Source organism: Chenopodium album, chromosome 18 (genome assembly GCF_948465745.1).
Source record: "Chenopodium album chromosome 18, dcCheAlbu1.1, whole genome shotgun sequence".
Lineage (NCBI taxonomy): Eukaryota > Viridiplantae > Streptophyta > Magnoliopsida > Caryophyllales > Amaranthaceae > Chenopodium > Chenopodium album.
The window spans coordinates 5,238,076-5,251,220 of NC_137851.1; the positions used below are offsets into that span (position 1 = coordinate 5,238,076).

A 13,145-nucleotide genomic window follows, 5' to 3' on the forward strand; every position below is an offset into this window, starting at 1 on the left:
TCTAAATTATTTTTATTATTATGGGCCGTGCTGGCGGGCAAAAAGTTCGTGCCGCCTGCGGGCCAGCACGACCCATTCCCAGCTCTACGTACGATTCACACATATATATGGATATTTAGCTTGTTATAATTGTCTCAACGTACTTCCTACATTACCTTTGAATTTTATACATACCTTGTACTTTTTTCTACTTTATCTCTCTAATTTTTTACTATAATGATACTTTTCACTTTTATTAATGTACTTTTTTTTTTCGAAATATTTTTTAATCAATGTATCTCATGCACCTACTCCTCATATTTTTAAATATCATTAAAAAAAACATAAATAGAAACTATATATACAGGGACGAAGGAAGTATTACTATATGTGTGTTTTGTACTTTTTTGCCCTTTGTAGTTTTGTACAAATTAAAATAAAAAATAAAAGTACTGTGTTTTCCTTAACTCAAACAAAAAAAAAAAAGTAGAATATGTGGTAAATTTTGTTTGGTGGTAGGTAGTGACGTAGTGTGGGTGAATTGATTTTTTTTTTTAGTAATAACGGTAAAAAACGGCAGTGTCCAATCCGGCAATCCCCATTAGATAATGTGTACAGTAGATGTGAAGTGAAAAAAATTGTCATGTCAAATAAGAAAAAAATTGTCAAGTTAAAAACTAGAGTTCTGTCTCTTGCTTTTCCACCCCTAAAAAAAAAAGTAGAATATGTGGTAAATTTTGTTTGGTGGTAGGTAGTGACGTAGTGTGGGTGAATTGATTTTTTTTTTTTAGTAATAATGGTAAAAAACGGCAGTGCCTAATCCGGCAATCCCCATTAGATTATGTGTACAGTAGATGTGAAGTGAAAAAAATTGTCATGTCAAAAAAAAAAAAATTGTCAGGTTAAAACTAGAGTTCTGTCTCTTGCTTTTCCGCCCCTAAAAAAAAAAAAAAAAAGTAGAATATGTGGTAAATTTTGTTTGGTGGTAGGTAGTGACGTAGTGTGGGTGAATTGATTTTTTTTTTTTTTAGTAATAACGGTAAAAAACGGCAGTGCCCAATCCGACAATCCCCACTAGATAATGTGTACAGTAGATGTGAAGTGAAAAAAATTGTCATGTCAACAAAGAAAAAAATTATAGGTTAAAACTAGAGTTCTGTCTCTTGCTTTTCCGTTCCTAAAAAAAATAAAAAAATGGAGATGAATTAAAGAAAATTTTCGCAGATCCATCTGCTGCTCAAATGGAAAACATCATTTTTAATTTTATGGCTACACATGATTACCAGGTTCGTATTATTTTTTTGACAATTATTTTATGGTTTTATCTCTGTTTAATTTGATAGATGCAGAATACAAGATATGTTTTGTAATGTTTTCAATTTATGTTATATATTTAGATTTGTTTGATGTTATGATTGTTATACCTGAATAAAAGAAGGGTGTTTGCGTTTGGATTTCATCATATAATATCAATTCCCTGATGTGGATTAATGATTTGATACACTTTTTATTTCGATTTCCCTGCTATAAAACATATAAATGAGCTTAATTCATTTTGCATCCCAGCTCAATGAAGGGGAAGATGCTGAAATGATTACAACGAAGATGGTGAAGTTGAAGGAAAAATAATGAGGTGGGATTTATTGACTTGGACTGAATATCATGTGAAAGAGAGAAGAATTTTGTTTTTTTGTTCTTTCTGTTGCTCCTAAATCTGAAAGTGCTTGTTCATGTTTCTCTTTCTAATCAATCTCAGTTGGAATAAACCCTCTTTTTTGTATAACTGTGATTGTGCTGCAAATTAATTGGCAAAATTTTAATCTTTCAAGGGTTCTTGTCACTTATGACATGGAATAGTGGTTGTTTGACCTGTTCAATCTAGGGCTAACATTTTGGATTCAAGTGCTGAGGCGATAAGTTTTATGCTTTGTCAATTTTGTCAGGGAGGCAATTTCATGTTTATGCTTTTACTGAAAATTGGTGTTTGTCTGCTACTCTTTTTATCACCGTATTATTTATGTGGTTTTGGTGTTTTCTGACCTCCGTAACTGCACTTCTTGATAGGAGGTGAGTTATCAAGAGAATTGCTGAAAGATGGCAAAAGAATCTGAGCTTGTTCACAAAATAGCAGAGGTTTAATTTCAGTTGCTGAACTGAGTATCGTAAAGGTTTATTTCCTATTCATTGTTTGTGTGGCTTCATAGCAAATTGCTGGTTTCATGTTCATCTTCTTTTCTTACTTTTGGGCGGTGAATTTTTTTTCTCCAACTTCTCATTGAAAAGGAAGTGTACTTGTACTTACCATGAAAATGTGCTAAGTGTATTTTAAATAAAAATTGAATGGGACAAGTAATTAACTTTTTTTTTTCCTAGAGAAGGATATTAATTCTGTATTTTCTCTGTAGAAGTCAAAGATGAACTACCACCGTGCTTGGAGACACAGATGCTGGTTAATTTCGTATATGACAGGTGAACAGTTGAGGTCTGAACTGGAATGGCATGTTATGTGTAATTCCATCCTTTGTCTATTAGATTTTTCCATTACTATTCGTGGTGGAAATTATGCAAGATTTTGGAAATGACTTCCTAGTGGATATACTGAATATTACTTTGCTGGTCTCATTATTCAATAAACTGGTTTATGACATAAAATTCAAGGGAACATAATAATAGTTATGATTTCATGAATCATCCTGCGTAATTTAGATAGAATTGAGTTGTTTCAAAAGGATTTGATGTCTCACAGACCTAACAAAAATTGGAAGATCCTTAAACAATGTTTATACAAACATCTCTCAGTGGAAAATAATTACGAAAAGGCTTACTACAGAGGCTAACTTATTTTGGGATTAGTTCACTCTCAAGTAACATCTATGTCTGGGCTCAGAAAGCAATAATTTAGTATGCTCAAAGATTTTTCCTGGGATCAGTTCACTCTCAAGTAAAAGGCACAAATGTTTGTGTTTGGATGTGTAAAAGGCCTGGTTAGGAAAATTCTTTGAGCATACTATCTCTAGGAGAAAGGTTTCTATATGCTTATATAGTGTTAAAATATGTGTGACCCAATATTTTCAATTAATTGCTAATACGTTTTTTTGCTACTTGCACATTTTGGACCTCCTGAAAAAATGGAAAAAAGAATAGTTTTTACGGGTTTTTCTCCTTACTATGTGTTTCGCTGATTGAATATTACCCTGCCATGGTACAGGCCCTTAGTGAATTGAACATCAACAGAAAATGGGCTGCGCTGAATGTTGCTGATAATAGCTGCTTTCTTCATCGACGGTTATATTCGTTAGAGGATGTTAGAGGATGTTCAATTACAGATCATGCATTCTGCTTTCTTCATGTTGTGGCTAAACCAGGTGATATGCACAACTTTTCCCCCTCTTTTCATTCTTCTCAGCAAATATGTTGTTCTTCTGTTTTACTAATCTATCCTTGTTACTATGGGGTAACGATTAGCGTTTAGAGCAACTCCAATGGTTTAAAAAAGGGATTAGCTTGTAAATATTAAAAATCTTAAGCTAATAGTTATACCATTGTTGCACATCTTGTTGATTAGCTTTGGTAAGCTAATTAGCTCCTTTGTTACATGAACCCTTCATTTCACCTCAAGTACCCATGTCAGGCACTCGGACATGGATATCATGGGTATGACACTTGCACACTTCACTTTTGGTTCAAAATCATGGATTTTTTTCACAAGATAGCCGAGTCGGATGCTTAGACACATATCCATGTCGGACATGGGTACCCGAGTCTATATAACATAGATTAGCTCTAATTAGCTTGGTGAATATTTGTTAGATAAAAGTTATTATTAATTTTAAATAAATTAATTTACAATTAGCTTAACTATTGGAGCTATTAAATGAATTAGCCAACTTACTTGCCTCTAAACACAAAAGAAACGAGTTAACACAATGAATGAGCCCTCAATTGTTGATTTTTTCACCGTTTGAGTACTCAAATTTTTTTATTTTTTTTCACTGTTTGGGTACTCTTTTCCTATTTCCAGCCATAAAAATTAATTCACTCAAAAGAATTGAGTACCCATAGTTAAAAATTGAGTACCTTGGGTTAACTTTTGGGATCCACAAAAAAAAAGGAAAAATTCACATGAATAATCTAAACTATGAGAGGTATTCTCATATTAATCCCAACTATGAGATCATTGTATAATCTAAATTTTAGTATGGGTCTTCTATTATTACTCCATTTACTTGTTAAACCTTGTTTCAAAAAAAAAAAAAAAAAAAAAAAAATTTACTTGTTAAACCTATTATAACAGGTTAGTTATTTTTTTAATTATTGCTAGTTAATTTTATTTTTTTTAATTTTATTTTATTTTTTGAAAAAATTTGCTAGTTACTCTTAGTGCTTTTGCTCTTCCTGTATATCAATATCTTCATTTTCTATTTGTTGTGATGTACTACTTTTAGACAACTTTTTTTGTTTTTTTACCCAACCTTTTTTTTTTTTTTTTTTTTTTTTTTTTTTTTTTTTGTTATATAAAAACATATTGGTTGTATTATGTAGCATATAATGAAATTAAGTTGATTCCCTAAAAAAAAAAAATGAAATTAAGTTGATTACGAAAAAATCAAACATGGTTTCAAAAAAAGAAAAGAAAAAATCAATCATGATTGCAATTGACAATCAAAATATTGCGGCACAAAGTTGTTCAGAGTCAAGTTTTAGCAAACTCTTATAGCCAAAACCATTTTTTTCATTTCTTCCTTCCCCGTTCATTTTTTTCATTTCAAAACATACCCAAATATACCCTCTCTCTCAAACTCCCTCTGATTTTCAATCTAAAACCCCAAAATTTTCAATCAAAAAATTCATTCAATACTCAAATCAATTTGAGCTTGTGCTATCATTATTCAAACGAAATTTGTCGCTTGATCTTCCCTACAAATTGTTCGTTGTTGTTGCCAAGGTAATCTTCACAATCTCTCATAATTTTGTTGCTCCATTTTACAATTTAATTTAGGGTTTAATTTCGTTTTTTTTTTAACGCTTGAGTATGATGAATTTTGGGGTTTTTGTATACTCTTTATTCTATTTGTGGTTGTTTAATCTTTGTTTGGATCAAATTTTCATTCAATTGACAAAAATCGAATTGGGATTGGGTAGTAATACCGTATTAGAGAAATTGGCTAATGCAATGTATCCTATTTTGTGTAACTGGTATGAAATGGATTTGACTGTTTTGTATGGTTGGCCTAAAACAATGGAATTTGTTTCGTATAATTGGGATGTAATAGTAGTAGCTGCTTCGTATAATTATAACAGTTCTGGCTGCTTTGTATAACTGGGTTGTAATAGACTATTTCTGTTCAAGTATTGTTAGTTCATATGGGTCATTCGAAATTGTTATACTATTACAATGAGTTCCCAATTTTAGTTGTTTTGAATTGGAAAAAAAAAAATTCGATTAAAAAATTGGAAAAAAAAATAGCAAAGTAAGCTTGAAAAATCAGAAAATTATAAAAATTAGGCAAAAAAGAATTAAATAAAAAATACTTCTAAACCCGTTGGGTTGACCTGAACCCGAAACTTTGCGTTAGGGTTGAGCATTTCTCGACCCGTGACCGGAAATGATCCGACCCGAACCCGACCCGAACCCGACCCGATTGACAGGTCTAGATGTATTTATGTATACAAATGTTTTTTTTGGGCTATTGGACATCGAGTTTGCGCAAATTATAAGATGCACCATGGTGTACCTGAAATTGTGTGCACCACCAATGAATTGACGCCACGTAGTTATTAGTTGCCGGCCGTAACTTTCTTCTTTTAAATTATTCTCTCAGTAGTCTCTCCTTAGTATTTTTTTCTCTCCTCTCTTCTCCTCCCCCACACTTTCTAAATTTCTGGTTTCCCTCTCCTCTATCTTCTCTCTCTTCTATTTTTCTCTCTCTTAAATTAATTCACTATTTTGTTTTTTATTTAATTTCTTCATCACCATTGACCATTGTTGATCACCATAGATTGAGATCCTTCATCTCCACCTCTTACAATTCATAATTTCTGATTTCTCTCTCCTCTATTTTTCTTTTTCTTAAATTCATTCATTATTCTATTTTTGATTTAATTCCTTCATTACCATTGTTGATCACTATATATTAATTTCAAAGTTTGTTTTCTTCAACCTTAAATTTAAAGCTTTGTTAATGGAGTTTTTGCAATGAAGTGAAGTTAAAAATGACGGATTTGACGAGGAGAAGGTGGTTGAGACGACAGAGATGATTATTTTTCGATAAGACTCCATTATCTAAATCACTAGGTTTGAGTTTCGAAATATGTAGCTTTCATATTATTTTGATTTTTTTTTAGTGATATTTGTGTATTCTATTATAAACGGTTTTGTTTTTGGTAATAATTTAGTATTTTGAACATTTTAAGTTTAAAATATGAAAGTAGGATACATTTCCTATAAATATATATTTTTACTGACATATATTTTTGGATTTGTGAACATCTTAATTATAATTCTGAACAAATGATACATTACTTATGAACTTTATTTAATTCTATGTATTTTGTAATCATTAAAAAATAAAAAATAAATAAATAAATAAAAATTGGCATTCTGTACTTTTAAGGAAAGTTTGAAGGCTGGCAGCATTCTGACCAGTGTCTTTTGGTGCAGAAATTTTTGAAGGGCGTTTAGAAGTTTTTGTAGGGAGTTCAGAGGTTTTTTGTAGAGTGTTCAGTGATTTGTGGTTGGGGTTTAAAAGTTTTTGTAGGGGGTTTAGAGGTATTTGTAGGGTGTTCAGTGGTTTATAGTTGGGGTTTAGAAGTTTTTGTAGGATGTTCAGTGGCTTGTGATTGGGGTTTGAAAGTTTTTGTAAGGGGTTCAAAGGTTTTTGTAGGGTGTTTAGTGATTTGTGGTTGGGATATAGAGGTTTTTGAAGGTGGTTCAATTGTTTTTGAAGGGTGTTCAGTGATCTGGATTCAGAAGTTTTTGTAGGGGGTTCAGAGGTTTTTGTGTTATTAGAAGTGTTGGGGGCTTTTTGTGTTGCTTCTTGTGTCTCATCAGAAGTTTTAGGTAGCTAATTTGAACAATAAATTACTTACACATAGGGGCGGAGCCGGGGGGGGGGGGGCTGGTGGAGGCCCGGCCCCCCGTGGCCCAAGTGGTGATGTATATAATATGTATTCTGGCCCCCCTAAATTAACTAATAAATAGCAAATATTTACCCTATATATTATGTTGTTAGTGATAGCCTAGTTGGTTGTTGGAGCTTTGTATGTAGAGGGAGGTCTCAAGTTCGACTACCCTTTATGAGCTTTTTTTTTTTTTTTTTTTTTTGGGTTAACTTTATTGTTTTTTGGCCCCCTTAGGTTTTTATTCCTGGCTTCGCCCCTGCTTACACATCTTCTTTTCTTTTTTTGACGAGAAGAAATAGGAGTTCATTAATGAAAGATAGTCAAACAGCACTTAGAAACAATTCCTAGGAAATATAAAATTCCAACACAAGTACAAATCACCTTAGAACTAGTTACATCGCAGATTCGATCAACGATCGCCTTAATAAAAAACTTCATCTGAAGCAATACAATATGCGAGTTAGCACTAATTCGGCTTGAGATCCACAAATAATAAGTTTTTTGGGTGAAAAAACTCATATGGCCTTCACCCTCTTCAGTAGGAGTATATAATTTCGATTTTCTACCCAAAAAAAAGAAAAAATCAAAAAGACAATTATATAGTAGAATATAGTTTCAATTTTACAATTTGTTTATCTTTTTGAGTGATTTTTTCAGTGTGTTCTTCGTTTTTCGCCATGGCAGATTGTAGTTGTTAGAGAGAAAAAAATGGTGAGAGAAGAAAGAAAATACAAAAGAATTAATCGAGGAAGGTTCATAATTTATGAGAGGAGAGAGAATTTTTTTTAAATGTAATAAAAAATAGATATGGCGATTATAGAGAGTAGGAACGGTTATTTTTTAATAAAAACTGAACTCCATGTGGGCTTTTTTTGTGTGGACTTCCTGGGCCTTGTAAATATTTGCATCATGATGCACGTAATACTAATTGATTGAGTTTGATCAATTTTTAGGCTTGGACTCCTTGAGGGTGTTCTGGTCCAAAAGCGTCTTTATTTTGTTTAAGTCGGCTCTTGCCAGCATAAATAGCAGAGATATTTCTTTATCCCTCAAAACTAGCAGAATTCACAAATCGAAAAACGAAAAAATGTCGGAAACCCTAAATACTGTGATGGAAGAATCAATGGCCTCATTGACAATCTCTTCTCCTCCTCGAGATCCGTTTGATGGGTATGAGCCCTACAGCGCGGAACGCTTTGATTTTGATGCACAGTGTAAGATTTTTGCTGCAATGAGTGAAAAGTAAGTGAATTGTAATTTCAATCTCAGCAGAATTAATTTCATATCAAATCTAGGTTTTGGGATAATTGATTTTTCATGCCTTAATTTTTCAAACTCGTGAATTGGGGTTGAAATTACGAGTATAATTGTAATTGTAGTCTCAGGTAGCAGTGTGTTTATGGTTTGGGATAATTAGTTTTCCATGTCATAATCTATCAGATTTCAGATTCGTGAATTGGGGATGATTGAACTTAATTATGGGTATTTAGTATTGTAATTGTGAAATTTGTGATTTCAACTGTGTGTGTGTGTGTTTGGAATTCAGTTTCAGTATGTAGTTAGGGTTTGATATAATTGTTTTCTCAATTTCATGAAATTGCGAGTATTTAATGATCAAATTAAATCTGGCTAATTAAACATACTATTACCAGGTTGAAGTCCATGGCCTATTTTCCAACTACCATTCCCGAGAGGGGTACTCAAATCCCAGGCACCGACTGTTTTAGGCACAATACTGATCAGGGTCGTCGTGATAAGATGGTTGATTTTTATCCCATGGCTTTGGCTTACTTCAACAAAAAATATGTATGTGTATATTAACTTAAATATCCTGAATGAAGTGATTATTTCTATAAGTTGGGTGCACCATTATATTTATATGTCCGTTGTGATTAATACTGCGAGTTTGCAATTACCAAAGTATCGTATCTATGTTAAACTTTGTGTGAAGGGACTTTTAATATAATATTGGTGAAGTTTTATTTGTCCGTTGTGATTATCACTTGTGAATACCAATTGACCATTCCTATGTAAAAACTTGTGCATAACCTTATATGACACAACTGAAAGGAGCAAGGACTACTATATAAGTTGGATGCGCTATAATTGTCAATTCATTCATTGTGATTATAACTCGCAGTTACCTAAGGACTGTTCCTGTGTGAAAATGTGTGCATAATATCATAAGGCAGATAATGTGACTCAAAGGCTACTACATAAGTTGGATGCACTATTATATGTCCGTTGTGATTATCAATTGTAAATATTGAAAGACCGTTCCTCTTTAAAAACTTGTTTATAACCTTATAGCACACTTAATATGGAAGAGTACTCTATAAGTAGCCAAGTAGGGGTGCACTATGTTATGTCATGGAATTTAATTTTTTTTCTTATTATTAATTTTTTAAAATGCCCTGCAGAACACAGATTATGAGTATGAGGATTGTGTTGATCTGATCGTTTCTGGAATGGATAACAATTACGCTTGTCATTGCAACTTCACTGCCAAACCTGAATCAGCACCTTTCAAGCCTGGTGATTTTTCCACCAAACTTTTCTTTGCGGAATTCATGGATACACCTGCTGCGATATCGTCCCTCACTTTTTGCAGTATGCTAGACGGTAAGGCCTCTCATCATCATTTTACCTATGTTTTTAATACTCAACATTTAAGTGTATATTCTTTTATATTTTACCCATCTCATGTAAACTAATTACTTTTCCAGTCTTACCTGGCCAACCTTCTAAGGACAGAGCCGAGAGACTAGATTTGTCTTGGGTTGTTAGGTTGCATTACTGTTAATGTGAATCTGTATAACATAACTGAGTATAAATCGATGAATAATATTTTGGATGGCATGGTATAAATCGATGAATAATATTTTGGATGGCATGGTATAAATCGATGAATAATATTTTGGATGGCATGGTTTCTTGTTGGTGTATCATTTGAACCTTTGAGATTTGGCATCCTTGATATTTTGTAGTTTTTTTTGTCTGTCGTAGGATTCAAAGTGAATGGCCTCATTATCCCGCAAAATGTATGCCTTTGTATTGTGTAATGCCTTTAATCTTACCTAATGTTTGGTGCTAGTGCTCCGTACGATCAGTATTTTGCTGCTTGATTTTAGTTCTTTGTGATTATGCTCACTATGCCATACATACTATCATAGTTAACTCAACCTTTGTGTTTTTTTTTTTTTTTTTTTTTGGTTCATGCTGCCATCTACTTTTTTTTGTATGTAGTCAGAAATTACTAATCAGTGTATTATTTTTGTTTTGGCGGTATTTTTTTTAATTTTATTTTGTCTCATTAAATTACTGATGCTAGTTTGTTCCTCCTCCTAAACCCAAGGCTCTCAAATGACTTTATGCTGAGGGCAGAGGGGAGTGATGAAGGGCTTAATGGTTACATGATTACATCATATTCTTCCAAAATCTAGCATAGGTCTCAAGGAAGTGTGAGAAATTATTTTTATGAAAGTTATATGAATTTTGTAATATAATAAAACCTTGTTGATGCCCTAAATATTGGAATGTGTGAGGCTGCTGTGTGATCTGAGGGGTACGTGTTGGCTGTGGCAGGCCTTGATGCTTGCCAAATTCGCAAGTAGGCCTGATTGTGGAGCAGTGTTATTCTTGCAGTGGGTTTGTATGTATGCTTAGTTGGTCCCCTGTTTTTTTAATAGAAAAACTAACACTATCTCATACAGTAAGTTATAATGAAAATGACCAACCCTCCTTGTGTCTTGTTGGCATAAATCAATTGCTTGGCTGCACTTGAACAAGGGTTCAAGGGTTGGTAAGGAAGAAAGGAATGTCAAAAAAAAAAAAAAAAAAAAAGTTATAATGAAAATGAACACATCTCTCTCACACACAATCATGGCTCCTTAATTTCTGATGGTCTAATTTACTTGATGTCCTATAGGTGCTGAAGCTGCATGCGAAGGCGACTGCTCGATATGTCCTGAAGGGTGGATTTCTCATCCGGCATCTTTCAAAAGTGGCTTAAAAAAGTCCTTGATGTGAGCATGATGTACAAGAATGTTGTTTGCTGGCATCTACTATCATTAGCAACTAGTGTGGAATTTGAAGTTAATATTGACTAGTATAAATATTTGTGTTGGAGATGCTAGGCACAACTTTTTCATGGAATTTGAAGTTAATATGTAGTATAAATATTTGTATAACCTAGATTCTATATATGAGAAGTATGCAGACTTAGTTCATAAGAGTTGCAAAAGTGTCTTCATGTCATTTTTTCTATTTCATACCTAAGTTTCCACGATCTTTGCACCATTGCCATTGTGCCCCAATTGCTTGGAAAGATTAATATTATTGGGTCAAGTTGATTTCCCGAGTCAGCAAATTAGCGTCTTTTTTAATTTTTGTTACTCCCTTGGTCCTTTAATTTTCATAATATTAGTCTTATTTTTTATTTTGGACTTTTCAAAGAGATAGTCCTAATTTACTTTCATTTTAATGGTCTTGTGCAAAAATGATCAAATTGCTTTACTCTTTTATGAAGTGAGCAACATTAATTTACTTTTTATTGCAAATTCTTTATTGATTATAACCTTAATGCACATTAATTTACTTTTAATTGCCTGATTAGTCATTGAACCATGAGCTCCAGCCTAATGGTTCACTTGACAAGGAGTTGCACCGGGAGTGTGCGGTGATTTAATTCTTGACCGTTCTCAAAGGGAAATTCCATAGTCTTTTCTCTTCATCAATTGATAAGTTGATATAAGCAAATTTGTAATAGACTTTTATTTAGTTGATCTCCGTCTTTGTTTTTTGTGTATCTTGATATTTATGGAGATGACTTGAAGTACAGACATCAAAATCTTTTTTTTTTTTTTTTTTTAATCAAACCAGCATTCATTTGTCCATCATTCCCTTCAGTTTTGTTATCTTTTGATCTCCTTTTCTTCATTAAACCTTCTCTAAATTTCAGAAAGATGAAGCTCTGTTTTCAATCATCTTTCTTCCTCATGATCATCATATTCCTCTTGATCCTACTCCATGTGTCTGTCGAGGCTAACAAATACGAAGAATGCAAAAGGCGGATTCGGTGCGGAGATTTAAGCGACATAGGCTACCCTTTCTATGACGAAAAAACCCGCCCAGAATATTGTGGCTATCCTGGCTTTAAGCTCGACTGCGACGATGAATATGGTGGTATTCCTGAGATTTCAGTGACTCAGTCATCAGAGAAACATCGTCTTCTATGGATGGATCCAAGTTCACATACAATCTCTGTTACTCCAAAAGAATTCTGAAATACTTCCTGCCCGGATACGGAAAGTTTGTTCAATACCACCTTAAACACCATCCTTTACGAGTACGCGAATGAAGTTGCAAATTTTACCTTCTACTATGATTGTCCTACTCCTCCTTCAATTCCTGTTATGTCACGCCCAGGTTCAGCAAGTCTGTATTGTCCGAACATAAATTATAGTCTTCCTGGAGTTTACTTTAAGATTGGTGATGATTATAGACCACAATTTCAATGCCAAAGCAATATCATTGTCCCATTATTAAATCAATCTGGAGACATTTTGAAAGATTCAGATAGCGTAAAGAGTGCCTTTGAAAAAGGCTTCGAATTAGAATGGATAGCTGACAACAATAAATGTGATGATTGCCGAAAATCAGGTGGGGAGTGTGGGTATGATTTTAGCCAGAGACATTTCACTTGCTACGGTATGAATCCTTTCATGTTCAATTGGTTATACTAAATCTTCTGAATGACTTAGATTAAATCTTGATTAGATGGTCTGCTAATCTTATGTGACTCCATACCCAAAAGCTTTACTATGTTGATTTGATCCTCTGATGCCATCAAACTAGCTGTCTGTAAACTTATCTAGTCGTATGAAATTGCATCTTTTCCTTTCTTATCAACTGTTTTCATTGAGTTTCTGGTGTAGGTAACCACAGGCTTTAGGATAGGGAGGACCATTCCATGGGTTAGCCTGTACCGGAAGCTATGTAACTCGTACTCTTCGTTTCATCTCAAGTACATGTCGTACATGTGT

At 33.4% G+C, this 13,145-nt stretch overlaps 1 protein-coding gene across 5 annotated transcripts; it reads left to right on the forward strand.

Moving 5' to 3' along the window:
• Nucleotides 1-1,103: 1,103 nt before the first annotated feature.
• Nucleotides 1,104-11,335, forward strand: LOC145591290 (uncharacterized). Of its 5 annotated transcripts, none has more exons than XM_081647702.1 (9): nt 1,104-1,265; nt 1,546-1,612; nt 2,044-2,147; nt 2,385-2,461; nt 3,188-3,344; nt 8,055-8,343; nt 8,754-8,907; nt 9,522-9,723; nt 11,030-11,335. In XM_081647702.1, exons 6-9 carry the CDS (start codon nt 8,189-8,191, stop codon nt 11,128-11,130), a joined length of 612 nt encoding a protein of 203 aa, XP_081503828.1. In that variant the 5' UTR covers nt 1,104-1,265; nt 1,546-1,612; nt 2,044-2,147; nt 2,385-2,461; nt 3,188-3,344; nt 8,055-8,188; the 3' UTR covers nt 11,131-11,335. The 5 variants fall into 5 exon arrangements, with proteins under 5 accessions (XP_081503828.1, XP_081503827.1, XP_081503830.1 ...); XM_081647701.1 differs by having other exon boundaries at nt 2,385-2,448; XM_081647704.1 differs by having other exon boundaries at nt 2,388-2,448.
• The last annotated feature ends 1,810 nt before the right edge of the window (nt 11,336-13,145 follow it).